This window comes from Schistocerca piceifrons, chromosome 4 (assembly GCF_021461385.2).
Source record: "Schistocerca piceifrons isolate TAMUIC-IGC-003096 chromosome 4, iqSchPice1.1, whole genome shotgun sequence".
Classification (NCBI taxonomy): domain Eukaryota; kingdom Metazoa; phylum Arthropoda; class Insecta; order Orthoptera; family Acrididae; genus Schistocerca; species Schistocerca piceifrons.
In genome coordinates, this window is record NC_060141.1 from 617,344,444 (window position 1) to 617,358,343 (window position 13,900).

The 13,900-nt window shown below is 42.1% G+C and overlaps 1 protein-coding gene across 1 annotated transcript in view; it reads left to right on the forward strand.

The window, feature by feature from the left end:
* Positions 1-13,900, forward strand: part of LOC124794685 (importin subunit alpha-3) — a 101,769-nt gene that overhangs the window by 43,117 nt on the left and 44,752 nt on the right. The window contains exon 4 of the mRNA XM_047258230.1: positions 12,462-12,622. Coding sequence (XP_047114186.1) covers positions 12,462-12,622 — 161 coding nt within the window. The remainder of the gene's footprint in view (positions 1-12,461; positions 12,623-13,900) is intronic.

The following is a 13,900-nucleotide window of genomic DNA, read 5'->3' on the forward strand; positions in this document are numbered from 1 at the left end:
TCGGCGGCAGACTGTGCCTTGGTGGTCGCCTGAGATTGCTGCAGCGATTAAAGATCGCTGGCGGGCACTACAGCGTCACAAGCGACATCCCTGCATTGAACACCTCATCACCTTCAAAAACGGCTTATCCGCCAAAGCAAGCAGGAGTGCTGGGAGCGGTATGTGTCCACCATTGGCCTCCATGTCTCTCCATCGCAGGTCTGGGCCAAGATCCGATGCCTCTATGGCTATCGGACCCCTGTCAGCGTCCCTGCGCCCTCACTGAATGGAGCAGTTTGTACAGACTCCGGCGAAATTGCCAACAGCTTGGCAGAGCATTTTGCTCTTAGTTCCGCTTCTTCCAGTTACCCACTGGCCTTCCGCTCCATTAAAGAGTGGATGGAACGTCGGAGCCTTTCGTTTCACACCCACCACCCAGAATCTTACAATGCTCCATTCAGTGAGTGGGAATTTCGCAGTGCCCTAACCGCTTGCCCCGATACTGCTCCTGGGCCAGATGGCATCCACTGTCAGATACTGAAACACCTTTCAGTGGACTGCCAGCGGCGTCTCCTCGATCTTTACAACCGTCTTTGGGTCGAGGGGGAGTTTCCGTCGCATTGTCATCCCTGTTTTGAAACCTGGAAAGAACCCTCTGGAGGTGGACAGCTACCGTCCCATTAGCCTCGCCCACGTTCTTTGCAAGTTGCTTGAACGGATGGTGAGCCGGCGCTTGAATTGGATACTGGAGTCTCGGGGCCTTCTGGCTCCGTCTCAGGGTTGGTTCCGTAAAGGCTGCTCCGCCACCGACAATCTGGTGAGCCTGGGGTCGGCCATCCGTACTGCCTTTGCCCGCCGTCAGCACCTGGTCGCTGTCTTTTTCGACATGCGGAAGGCGTACGATACGACATGGCGTCATCACATCCTTTCGACAGTTCATGGATGGGGTCTTCGGGGTCCTCTGCCGATTTTTATCCGCAATTTTCTGTCGTATCGTACCTTCTGCGTGCAAGTCGCGGCCTCGTATAATTCCTCCCATGTCCAGGAGAACGGTGTGCCACAGGGTTCTGTTTTAAGTGTGTGCCTGTTTTTAATAGCCATTAACGGGCTCGCTGTGGCCGTGGGAAATTGTCTCCGCTTCCCTGTATGCTGACGACTTCTGCCTTTACTACAGTTCTACTGGCATTGCAGCTGTTGTACGTCAGCTACAGGGCGCTATCCGCAAGGCGCAGTCTTGGGCTGTAGCGCATGGTTTTCATTTTTCGGCTGCCAAGACCCGCGTTATGCATTTCTGCCGGCGCCGAACAGTCCATCCTGATCCGCGGATTTATCTTGCAGACGAACTCCTTGCTGTGGTGGAGACCCACAGGTTTTTGGGTGTCGTTTTTTATGCCTGGCTGACTTGGCTGCCTCAGATTCGGCAGCTTAAACAGGAGTGTTGGCGGCATCTGAATGCTCTGAGATGCTTGAGCCACACCCGCTGGGGCGCCGACCGATCTACCCTGGTACGGCTCTACCAGGCGTTAATTCAGTCTCGTCTGGATTATGTGAGCCTGGCTTATGGCTCAGCATCCCCATCTGCGCTGCGGGTACTGGACCCAATCCTACACAGCGGCATACGGCTTGCCACTGGTGCTTTCCGCACCAGCCTTGTGGACAGCATACTAGTGGAGGCAGGTGTCCCTCCCCTGCGGTTACGGCGCCAACGTTTGCTGGCCGCTTATGCTGCCCATGTTTTAAGCTTGCCCAGGCATCCAAACTATCGTGTCCTGTTCCCGCGATCGGTCGTGCATCTGCCAGAACATCGGCCCCAGTCTGGTTGTACAATCGTGGTCCGCATCAAAGAGCTTCTCTCCGGGCTTCGGGTTTTCACTGTTCCACCCCCTTTCTGGGCCACTTTGCGTACACCCCCATGGTGTGTTCCTCGCCCTTGCCTTCGGCTCGACTTGGCACAGGGCCCGAAAGACTCAGTCCCTCCAGAGGCCTTCCGCCGCCGCTTTTATTCCATCCTGGCCACGTATCAGGGCTCTGGCATTGTTTACACTGATGGTTCGATGGTTGCTGGTCATGTCGGGTATGCACTCACTGTAGGGGACCATTCCGAACAACGTTCCTTGCAGGATGGCTGCAGCGTTTACACTGCTGAGCTGGTAGCCATCTTTCGTGCCCTAGAGTATATCCGCTCCTGCTCAGGTGAGTCCTTAGTTATCTGTAGCGATTCCCTGAGCGGTTTACGAGCTCTCGACCAGTGTTCCCCTCATTCTCGTCTGATGATGGCTATCCAAGAGTCCCTGCATACTCTTGCCTGTTGCGGCCGCTCTGTGGTCTTTGTGTGGACCCCCGGTCATGTCGGTATCCCGGGCAATGAACATGTTGACCGCCTGGCGAAAGAGGCCACGAGTAAACCATCTCTGGATGTTGGCCTCGCAGAGACTGATTTGCGGGCAGTCCTCCGCCGAAAAGTTTTTGCGCTTTGGGACGCTGAATGGCGCGATCGGATCACGCCCAATAAACTCCGTGCCATTAAGGAGACGACGACTGTGTGGCGGTCATCCATGCGAGCCAACTGCAGGGACTCAGTCGTCCTTTGTCGGCTCCGCATTGGCCACTCCCGGCCGACACACGGTTATTTGCTGCGCCGGGAGGACCCTCCTCTATGTTGCTGCGGCGCGGCTTTGACAGTGGCCCACATTTTGTTGGCCTGCCCCCTTTTAGCTGTGGTCAGGCAGACATTTGCGCTGCCTGATACGCTCCCTGCCCTTTTATCTGATGACCCTGTTATGGCTGGCTTAGTTTTAAGTTTTATTCGGGCAGGGGTTTTTTATCGTTTACTCTGAGTGTGTGTTCTGTTCTTTTGTGTTGATTCTGGCCATTGGCCTACGATTTTACGCTGAGTTTTTAATGTGTTCTCGGTGGTTGGCTTTTCCTTTTTATCTCTATGGTCGGCCAACCACCGTCACACTCTGTGTGATTTTAATTTGTTTTGTCTGATCTCTGTAGGAGTATTTCTTGTCCTGTGTCGTCTGACGTCTTTCCTGCTGTTTGTTTTTATTCTCTTTGGTTGGTTTTAATTTTTTGGAAAAAGGGACCGATGACCGTCGCAGTCTGGTCCCTTTAATCCCCCAAACCAACCAACCAATTCTTAGACTTTTCACTGCCCATTTTATTCAGGATTAATACCATTTTCCTTCCAGTTTTCTCGGGTTCAAAAACGTCCTTACCCTTAATAATCAGTTTTTCCGATTCAGTACACATTCAAAAATCACAAGTGCTGTCAGAATAACCAACAAAGATTCCTAGTTTTCCTTTAGGATCACATTTCTTTCCCTTTTCCTTCTGGATATGAATTAAACTCTTCCTCCCAAAACTTGAAGCTTACTTATATACAGTAAAACTCCCTTATTTGTTTTTCAGGGGAGTAATGGGTAGGGGCTGTTTTAAATGTGGAAAAACATATGAAAGGAAGTGCTATGCTCGCAAATTAACTTGTAAAAAATACCAATGGAAAATACAATAAATCAAGAGTTAAATTACAGAAAACCTTATATAGGCCTACTAGATACTTGAAAATTCAGAGAAAAAAGTAAATCTATACACAGAAGAAAATGTAATTTTGTAAAAATTTGCAATTTTGATTGTTTTACTCTTTGCTGCAGCTATGGTGTTCACTGTACCTGCATAATGGGATAACTGTCATTTTGTTAGGTACATGATAGTGCATCAGAAATGTTTCTTTAATGCACTCACTGCATCATTAAGTCACTAAGGAATGTCGAGGCCCTTCTGTATTGTCCTAATCAGAAGTATCTTCCTAATCAAAGTCCCCTGAAAAGTGCATTTTGAGCTGTCTGAGATAGTCATGGTTTTGGTAGTGATGAGATTTTTGTTAACATTGACGTAATCCTCAAATGATTACTGCCCTTAGTCACTTCCATTCTTCACTATGTGAAATATCATTACTATCGTTGTTCCCATCATGATCATGGACTTAATTTTCAAATCTGGCTTTTTGGAGAAACTTCCAAGCACTAATGTCCAAACCTGTGTTTTGAAGCTGTGATGTAGTGCTTTGCCTTTCTGAAGAAACAAATTCAGTATTAATCTCTTGTAAGTGTTCTTTGGCTCCAGTAATACACAAAAAAAGGCTAGTAAAAATTTTTCCAGTAATATGGGTATTTTTGCTACTTCAGTTTTTATATTTACAAATCTAATGGTGCCACAAGAGCGTTGTATGATAATAAAACTTGAAATTATGTATTACTCAAAGGTCAAGTGGCAGGTCACTTGTGCAGTTTACAGGAAAGAATTCCACAATCACATTTCTAAGATAGGAAGTAAGAGGAGGGTGTGCTGCACACCTGCCTACGAACAGTAAAATCTACACACGCTAGACCCATTTTTTGCAGCGATGCCTTGAAGTCGGCTTTCACAGTGCAAAACAGAACTGTTACGCATTGTTTACCTTTTCCTCTATAGTAGTTCTTTCCTTAGAATCCATTGTGTGGTCTGTCATTAAACTGTAAAACAGGCTTGTCTCATTCATGTTGAAATTGTTTTTGGGGTCATATTGGGATGTCAGTTCTATCAGGTGGGTTTTTTCCAATCTTGCACTACCTTGTGATCAACACTATTGCTTTCGCCACCCACATTCTGACTTCTGATGCCATGTCTGCTCTTAAATTTATGAAGCATTGAAACTTACTATACCATGTTTTACCACCAATTCAGTTGCTTCCTTACAAAGCATTGGGCTGCTAATAGGAATGCCTTCTGCTTTGTCACCTGAACAGCTGCAACAAACAGTATACACCTTCTTTCCTGCTGCGAATGCATGTCCGGCTACTAGCAGAAATTCCAAACACATCTGCTATCTTAAATATTCTTTGCCATTGCTGTGATAGAATTAAAGGTAGAAACAGCAATTCCTAATTCCTTGGCAATATTCACTCATTTCCTATTCCTATTTTTCTTCACTACACTCAAAGTTGGTAGTTTTTCGGTGATTGTAATGCTTTCCTTCTTTCATTCACTCATGTTACCAGTTCTCAAAATAATCACACACACAGAAATTACAGCACTGCTGCCCATACAGTAGGCCGGAATTAAATAGTTGCCTTTAATATGTGCATTACTTCAGTGAATGCAGTTAAGCTAATGAGCTGTTGATGTGCTTTGAGATTCCCAAGTGACATGCAACAACTCTTGACCAGTTGAGCCCTTCTGGTTTGTCAGAAATTGTATAACTTTGGGGAAAAATTGGCTGCTACAGCTAGCACCAACATTTCCTTCAGCTGTCACCACTTTTAACTGTAAGTTTCAAACTTCATACTTTGTATACTGTACTTTTTAACATTTGGTTTTCGTGATGACTATTGCTGCAGTTTATACAGTTGTAATGTATCTGTCAAGCTATAAAACACTGATGTCTGTCACATCAAAAATTAATCATTAGTTGGCTGCAAGTGCTTGCAACAATGTGATTTTTGTAGTTGCCAACACAACAGAGGCAACTGCTATTACACTCTTTGTGCTACACCCATTCCATCTGCAGTGCCATGTTAACCCCTCAAGCCGGGAGCCCAAGTACGTACTCGCGCGCTGCGAATGTCCGTGGCGGCATCCCGACCACGTACTCGCTAGTTGCAGTCTCGGAGGTGAAACTGTATTGCTCTGCCATCTGTTGACGACAGCCGATGCTACTTTGCCAGCTAACTACAGACATATCTGTGCTGCTCTGCTTCAAATATCTTTGTCATGAAGTGAAGTGAGGCAGTCGTGAGAAATAATGTGTTGTATCCTACAGTCCGAGCGACACTCTTGAATGCATAATGATGCAGCCAAACACTTCGCACAGTCTTCAGATCAAATTCTCGCAATTCTCAATGAACCGACGAATGGTTTAGGCAGTATAAATGACAGCAGGAGTGATCTAGATGTTGACGATGAAAGTGATTTTGACTGTTTGGAAGAAACACCCGAAAGAAGTGAAGAAGAAACGGCAGACAGTGACGATGACATCGAACAAGGTGCACCAGTGAATTGCGCACAGAATGAAGAAGACTGGAAATGGCAAGAAGTTGACAGCTCTTATGTCTCTCTGAAAACACCATTCATTGGTAAATGTGGACCTGTGACACAGGTAAATTCTGCAGCTGAAGCGTTCAAGCTGTATTTCGGTGAAACGAAAGTAGAAACAATCGTGTGTGAAATTAGCAGTTATGCTGCAGATTATATACAAAAACAGACTGTTCTAAAACCTCGTTGTAGGCTACGTAACTGGGTAGATACTGACAAAGATGAGCTTTGTGTTTTTCGCGCCGCAGTTGTTGATGGGAATTATTCAGAAGCCATCCATAAAGTCGTATTTCAGCAAGCATCCGCTTTTGAACACGCCAATTTTTTACCAGAGTATGCAACGAGACAGGTTTGAGCCACTTTGCAGATTCCTTCACTTTGTAAACAATGAAGAACTGAATACATTTGAAGGCAATAAGAGATTGTTCAAGTTGGGTTCCGTCATTCAGCATTTGAATGATACATTTAGAAATACATACATCATGGGAGAAAACATTTCTGTTGATGAATCTCTTATGTTATGGAAAGGAAGGCTGGCAATAAAAACGTATATACCTCCAAAATCAGCAAAGTTTGGTATAAAGTCCTATGAGATCTGCGAATCTTCCACAGGTTATTTATGGCAATTTATTATTTATGCAGGAAGTTCCACAGAAATAAAAAAGAAATTTCTGCAGATACCCTGAAAACCAGTCAGATTGTAGTGAAGCTTGTTGAGCCTCTTTTCAACTTAGGCCATACGCTCTGGATGGGCAGTTATTATAACGGCATCCTTTTGTGCCACTTTCTGAAGGAAAGAGGTATGAATGTAGCTGGCACACTTCGACTGAATAGGAAGAATGTACCTGATGCATTGAGACATGCAAAACTGAAGAAAGGTAACTCGTAGCATATCATTCACACAGTGTAATGGTACTGAAATGGATGGGTAAAAAGCAGGTTGCCTTTATTTCTGTTTTTCATAATGATGCAGTTGTTATGGCAACCAAAAGGGCAATGAGGTAACAAAGGCTCAGTGCATAAAAGAGTAAAATAGTTTTATGGGTGGTGTAGATTTGAAGGATCAGAAACTACAACCTTTCCTCATGGAAAGGAAGAAAGGTGTAAAGTGGTATATGAAAATGTTTAGACGGCTGATGAATGTTGCAGTGCACAATGCTTTTATTGTTTACAATGCTAGCGGAAAAACAACGGAAGAAATGCATCTAAATTGAAGGCTTCTGCTCATAACACAATTGCTGGAATTCACGGGGAGAATGTAACTTCACCTCGATGTGGGCGACCTTCAAAAACTCCTGTGCATGAACGGCTCACAGCAAGGCATTTTATTGAGAAGATCCAGCCCACAGAGAAAAGGAGTAAGCCTACAAAGAGATGTGCAGTCTGTTGCAAGAAGACAGGGAAACATAAGGAAACATCGTTCTGGTGCAAGGACTGTGGTGTAGGACTTTGTTTCGAAGATTGTTTCAAAATATACCACACTCAAAATTCATTTTAAGTGACAATTTGACTGAAACACTGCATTCTGGGGCCAAGCAGCCATTTAAACTACCGCCAGTTGGCTGGCGTGCGCCTGGAAACTACTGGCTTGAAGGGTTAATAGGCAGAGCTTACCGATCCCGATCCCCTTGCCCGCAACCAACCTCTGAAACCAGACATCATAAATTGTGCACTCTGTAGATATTGTGCTGTGACCAGGAGGGGGAGTGAGAAACAGAAATGTTTTACTGTAGCTGTATCATCTTTGCAGTGAATACCGTTAGTGTGTTGTGCCATTCACAGATCTTGTACTACTAGTTGTGTGTAATACCTGGCCTTGGCAGCCAGAAACAGTGGTGTGCGCGTGCGGGCGTGTGCGTGCGTGCAATTCAGATGAAGGCCTTTTTGGCTGAAAGCTTACTTGTTTGACAATTTTGTTTTTGTTGTGTCTGTCTGTGACTTGACATCATCCACTATATGAGTAGCAATGTCCTTTTGTAATATTGTCATAATTACTTAAAAGCTTTGTTTAGCACCCCTGCCCACATAAACTTGGACAAAGCTGAGCAAGCAACATGGTTTGAGCTAGTTTCACAACAGTTCAGTCATCGCAGAACACGTGCTGACCATGAAAAGTTGTATGCAATTGAATTTGGTAAAATCTTTCACTTTAGTATTGTCAAATTCCCATGCACCGTCACATTAAAATTCTATTGATGGTAGAGCACAAAAGTTCTTCGCAACCCTCAGCATTTCTGCCATTGTCTCGGCAGTGTCAGACTTCTGCGTGAGTAAATATACAATGCATTGTCTTGAATAATTACAGGTAAAGCACAGAAAATATTCAGTGATGTACATTACTTATGTACACATAGGTCAGCATGACTCACTTCTCCAGGTCGTATATATTGCTGCTGTCGTGACTGAAAACTGCTCCGATGCTGCTGCCCTTAAGACATGCCTCACAAAATTCACCAAAGTCTTCAACTTCAACACTACATTACTCCAGGGATTGTCAAATATGGATTTTGTTCTGATGAGCCAAGTGTTCTGCCAAATTTGCTGATTCCTTCTACCCAAAATTTACCTCAAAACTGAAAGGATGAATTGGTTTTGCCATCATATCTCTCTCTCCAATCAGTTATCACCTTTTACAATGTCATTGTTTTGGAACTCACTTTTCTTTCGATGAATAAAGATCTAATCCCCTGTCATAACAGAGGATACAGAAGACATTTTCTGCCCTCCTGGAGTATACTAAAAATTATCTATATGGCGTAACTTCCACCCTCCATCAACAAAAGCTTCAAAATAGTCCCACTGCATAGTGTATTCATAGTCAAATTATTGCCCATAAATATCTGCATTGGTTTTGCAGACTTCTGCACACTGTTAGATTTTCTTAGTCGTGGGATTTGTCGCTCTGTAGTCAGCAATCGGTCTTTGTCCATTCCTGCACTCATTACTTCACTGATGAAAGCCTGGTCAAACAGTTCACTTTGATATTGGCAGCGGACACTTTAATATTTTTACATATTTAATATAGTCAAATCTGCCACAAACAAAATGTTAAAACTTCTTTTGTCATCTTTTCATAGTTATTTGAGGACTGTGGTGCCACCTGCATTTTTCATTGTTATACATTTGCTTTGATAGTGAAGAGTACAAATAACTCGTCCATTAAAGGTTTTAATTCTGTTGATCTTCAGATCTTGTCCATGATGACTGTCATAGACTTTTGTAACTATCAGTGTGTCAAATAGATGCACAAGTAATAATGATTTATCTGGTTTCATGTAGAGTTGCTGTATGTGAAGAACCATTTTTTAAAAACGAGCTAGATGTGTCACAGTATCATTGTCTGAAGACATGTTAAAATTGAAAAACTCTGAACAGAATATGCATCTGGCTTTGTTTTTGTTTGAACAATGCATGTAGCTTGTCCCACCTACCTCGCACTATCACATGCAACCATTGCTTCAACAATGATCTGACACTCTGCACGATCAGCTGTCCCCTAAGTTTTTAGATAGTATTAGTTGTAGTGTGCTCCACATCCCTGTTGGTACCTTCAAGTTATTCATATGTCGTCAGACTGTAAAAAATAGACAAAATTTTAACTTCATTTCCATTTTCGTAATTGAAATTCTTGTGTTCACGTTTTAACATTACAGTAGCTTTCAGTTTCAAATCGTGTTCTGCAGTTTGTTTTTATTATGTTTTAAATACAACTGAACTATACATGCTGCATGAGTGCTGAGTGTGTAGGGTTCACCAACTTTTGCCCTTGTACTGCTGCACTGGAGTCCGTTAAGCAGTCACAACACTGTTACTGTACACAAGTTTTGATTTTGAAATTGCTATTTGGATTATGCTAATACAGTGTTTGGACATTTGTTGCAGTTGTATAGTCCCCAGCTGTCACATTAAACTTTGCCATTAAATGGTATTGTACCTTACATTCTGTATATGTTGTTGCATGTTTTTCTAGGTTTTTACCATAGTGTTTCCTGACATCTATGAGGATGGATATCACTGAATAAATTTAACTGTGGAGACTTTTTGAAAATTCTGGAAAAAGTTTCAATCAAGTGATTGAATAGGCTTCTCAGAAAGAAATGGTTATGAAATAACAACAAAGGAAATGTAGGCAACTAAAACTGTTAAATTCCTAAATGTATTTCTGTTAAGAAATAACTTGTTAAGCAAAAAAAACTATTTATTTCAGTAAAAGATTGAAAACTGTTAGAATATTTCTTAGGCAAGCAGTAGAAATTGTTGCTGTGTGCAGGCAACAAAATGGGACTTAGAATATCGTCGTCTAGTGCGGATGACCGTTAAAGTGGTCCTGTGTTATGAAAAGAAATGGCATCTAGATCATCACTCCTGGTTGCTGTCATGGTGGGTGACAGCCGCGTTGGTATTCACCTCTTTTGGGGCATCTCCAGAGACATCTTCACTGGCAATAGGTCTGTTTGTAGCAGGGCCCATTGCTGAAGATAATTCTACTCCAGTCAATGAGATTATAGGCTGAAAATGTATCTGGAGGTGGCACAGACAACAATGGGTACCAGCCTGTCCCCTGCCATATGGCCCGACAGCCACGAGCTGTGGTCAGGGTGTTATTTCTTTCCACAGCAGGACCTATTTGGTTATCTGTGGACCCAAACAGCACAATGGCACGTCAATGTTTGCCCTTTGTGTCAAGCCATCCTGGACTTAAAAAATGACCACCTGCACATGAGGAAAGATTCTACTGATTGTCTTCGTGCTTGCTAAACCCTACCTTGGCCAGCAAGGCCGCTTGATCTCTCTCCATTTGAGAGCGTTTGGTGCATTAAGGTCTGGGCCTTCCAGTCAGCTCAGGATTCTTATGATCTAACGTGTCAGTTCGACAGAATGTGGCATGATATCTGTTAGGAGGACGTCCAGTAACTCTGTCAATGCCAATTCGAATAGCTGCATACATAACGGTCAGACACATTGACTTGCTCAATTTGTGAAACTCACTCTCTGGAATAAATTACCAATTTTTTCAGAAATTTTAGTCTTTTGCTTGTCCGTATGTGTACGTCACATCTACAAATTTGCCCCCTTTTTGTAACTGCTTTGTGGTGCGATCTTCACCACCCCGAATGTGTTTGCCTGGATGCAGCAAATATATAATAAAAGATGAATATTGCCTAGCAGATCTTAAGTTTCTTCACCTGTCTCCACTTGTTCAGATGCATATCCAGTAATAAATGATTGTAGTAAAATGGTAACAATGTAAATCGTGATCAATGGTAACAATGTAAATCGTGATCAATGGTAACAATGTAAATCGTGATCAATGGTAACAATGTAAATCGTGATCAATGGTAACAATGTAAATCGTGATCAATGGTAACAATGTAAATCGTGATCAATGGTAACAATGTAAATCGTGATCAACGGTAACAACGTAAATCGTGATCAACGGTAACAATGTAAATCGTGATCAACGGTAACAATGTAAATCGTGATCAACGGTAACAATGTAAATTGTGATCAACGGTAACAATGTAAATCGTGATTAAATGAGTGTAATTAAAGAGAGAGAATTCATATATGAATTATAACTGAGTCAGTTAAAACATGCAGAGGGAGAACATAGAGAATGAACACTGGAAAGAGATATAACACCACTTCAGAAACTGTTTCTCTTTTGAGACTAAAATTGAGGCAAAGCAAGAAACAAGGCTGTGTAATGTTTTGGGTTTGTTACTTTTAGCCAGGAAGATGTTGAAGATTCATAACTCACACCTGAAGCTTTGAGTGTTGATGTAATGTTTTCTATGCAATTATCAAAAAAGAAGAAACCATGCATAATATTCAAAAAATAACTTCAAAGATCTGTATTACCAGAAAAAACCGTATCAGTTTACACCTGTTGTAGAACAGAAAGACAAATCTTTGACCTCTAAATTACATTAACACCACAAAATTTAATGAATCCAATGAATCCACAGTCTGTCATTGTGTGCGTATTTTATTTACTCAAACCACATGCACAATATTGATTCTAATGAGTAAATTACTTTCTGATAAAGCAGTGGAGAACTGAAAATGATTAATTACTTTTGAGTTTCGCTAGTAGACGATTAAAAATCACAACTCATTGTCTCGTGAAAGTATTGTTGGTAGTAATGCATTTGATCCCATTGTATTTAATCTGTAAATGAGTGAGAAGACTATAATATCATTAGTGACTTAGTTAAACACCTAGGATTTTTCCTATTAGTAACCTTTACAGAAACTGAGCAGTTCTTAATGAATATTTTGATGAAATGTGACAATTACCAGGTGTAATTAATGAAGGATTGTTAGCAAATGAGAGTATCTGTGTTTTATTTGTTCCAGCTATCTTAAGACATTTAATCTCTAATTTTTGAAAAATTTTCTTATAGTGCTGCACTGCAGTTCGAAGCTGCTTGGGCACTAACAAATATTGCCAGTGGAACATCAGTGCAGACACAGGCTGTGGTTGCTGCTGGAGCTGTCCCCCTGTTTTTACAGTTATTGCTATCTCCTCATCAGAATGTTTGCGAGCAAGCAGTGTGGGCTTTGGGTAAGTATAAAAACAATAAAGTTGAAAGTGATTAGTGGAAGTACTTTGCTGGGAAGGAGATAGTTTTTGTGTTAATTTTGGAAGTGCTGTTGTCTAAACAGTAAAATTATGCTGTATTGTGGTGTTGTAAGAAGCATGGAGATTTAGATGTACATAAATCATTCAAGAATGTCTCTCTGAAACAGTACTCCCAGTTACAGTATGTAGATAATCTATAAAAGAGCAGTGATGATGTTTTAAGAAGAAAATGAGAGGGAATACAGTGGCAGAAAGCTGTAGATTCCCTTATTAAATGCAAGGGCTGTTCAAAAAACATTTGACTTTCATTTATAGTATCAACCTTTATTCAGATCAAATTATTTGATATTAGTCACCTTCTAAGTAGTCACCTTCAGCTTCTATACACCTTTCCCAATGCTGTTGCCACTGCCAAAAGCATTGCTGGAAGACATCTTTTAGTATGGTGTGCAGCTGCTCCATCAAATTCTGTGTAATATCTTCCCTGTTGTGAAATCTGGTCGCTTTGAGTCTTTCATTTTCAGGAAAAGTCGGAAATCAGTTGGTACTGGATCAGGGTAATAGGCAGGCTAACAAATCACAGCCGTGTTGTGCTTGGACCAAAAATTGTGAATTAAGAGTGGGTGCATTGTGGTGAAGGGCCCATTGCCCACAAGTCTGGCCATGTCTCACTGCTTCATGAAAGTGATGCAGAACCTCTTGGTAGTGCTCCTTATTGACGTTAGTACCATATGGGCCATGGTGGACCATGCCATAGGAATTAAAAAAGGTGGACAGCGTGATTGTCACAGTGCTGTGCACCTGCCCCTCTTTTTTAGGACATGGGATGAGGGATGCTTCTGTTATGACTTTTTCTGGGTTGCACCCATACACCCAGGACTCTTCACCAGTGGTCATTATGTTAAGAGTATTGGGATTATTGTTCACAAAATCAAGTGTGACCTATGCAATTTCTGAATAAAGTTACTTCTGTTCAGTTGTTAGCAACTGTAGCACAATTTTGCTGAGGTCCAACTGCAGTCAAAATGTTCCATTAACATGCAATGAATAGACCCAGTTCAAATTTTAACCTCGTCTTAAAGTTCTCTGATTATGGTTAGTGTATTCTGCATGATCAGTCCTTCCGTGACGAATGACATCCTCATTTGTGGATGTTGAGGGACTACCTGAACTGCTTCACTTCGCTGATGATGAGTGGTCATCTTTGAAGAGGTTGTACTACATCTTTATTTTTGCAGTATCCATTGCTTTATCCCCAAA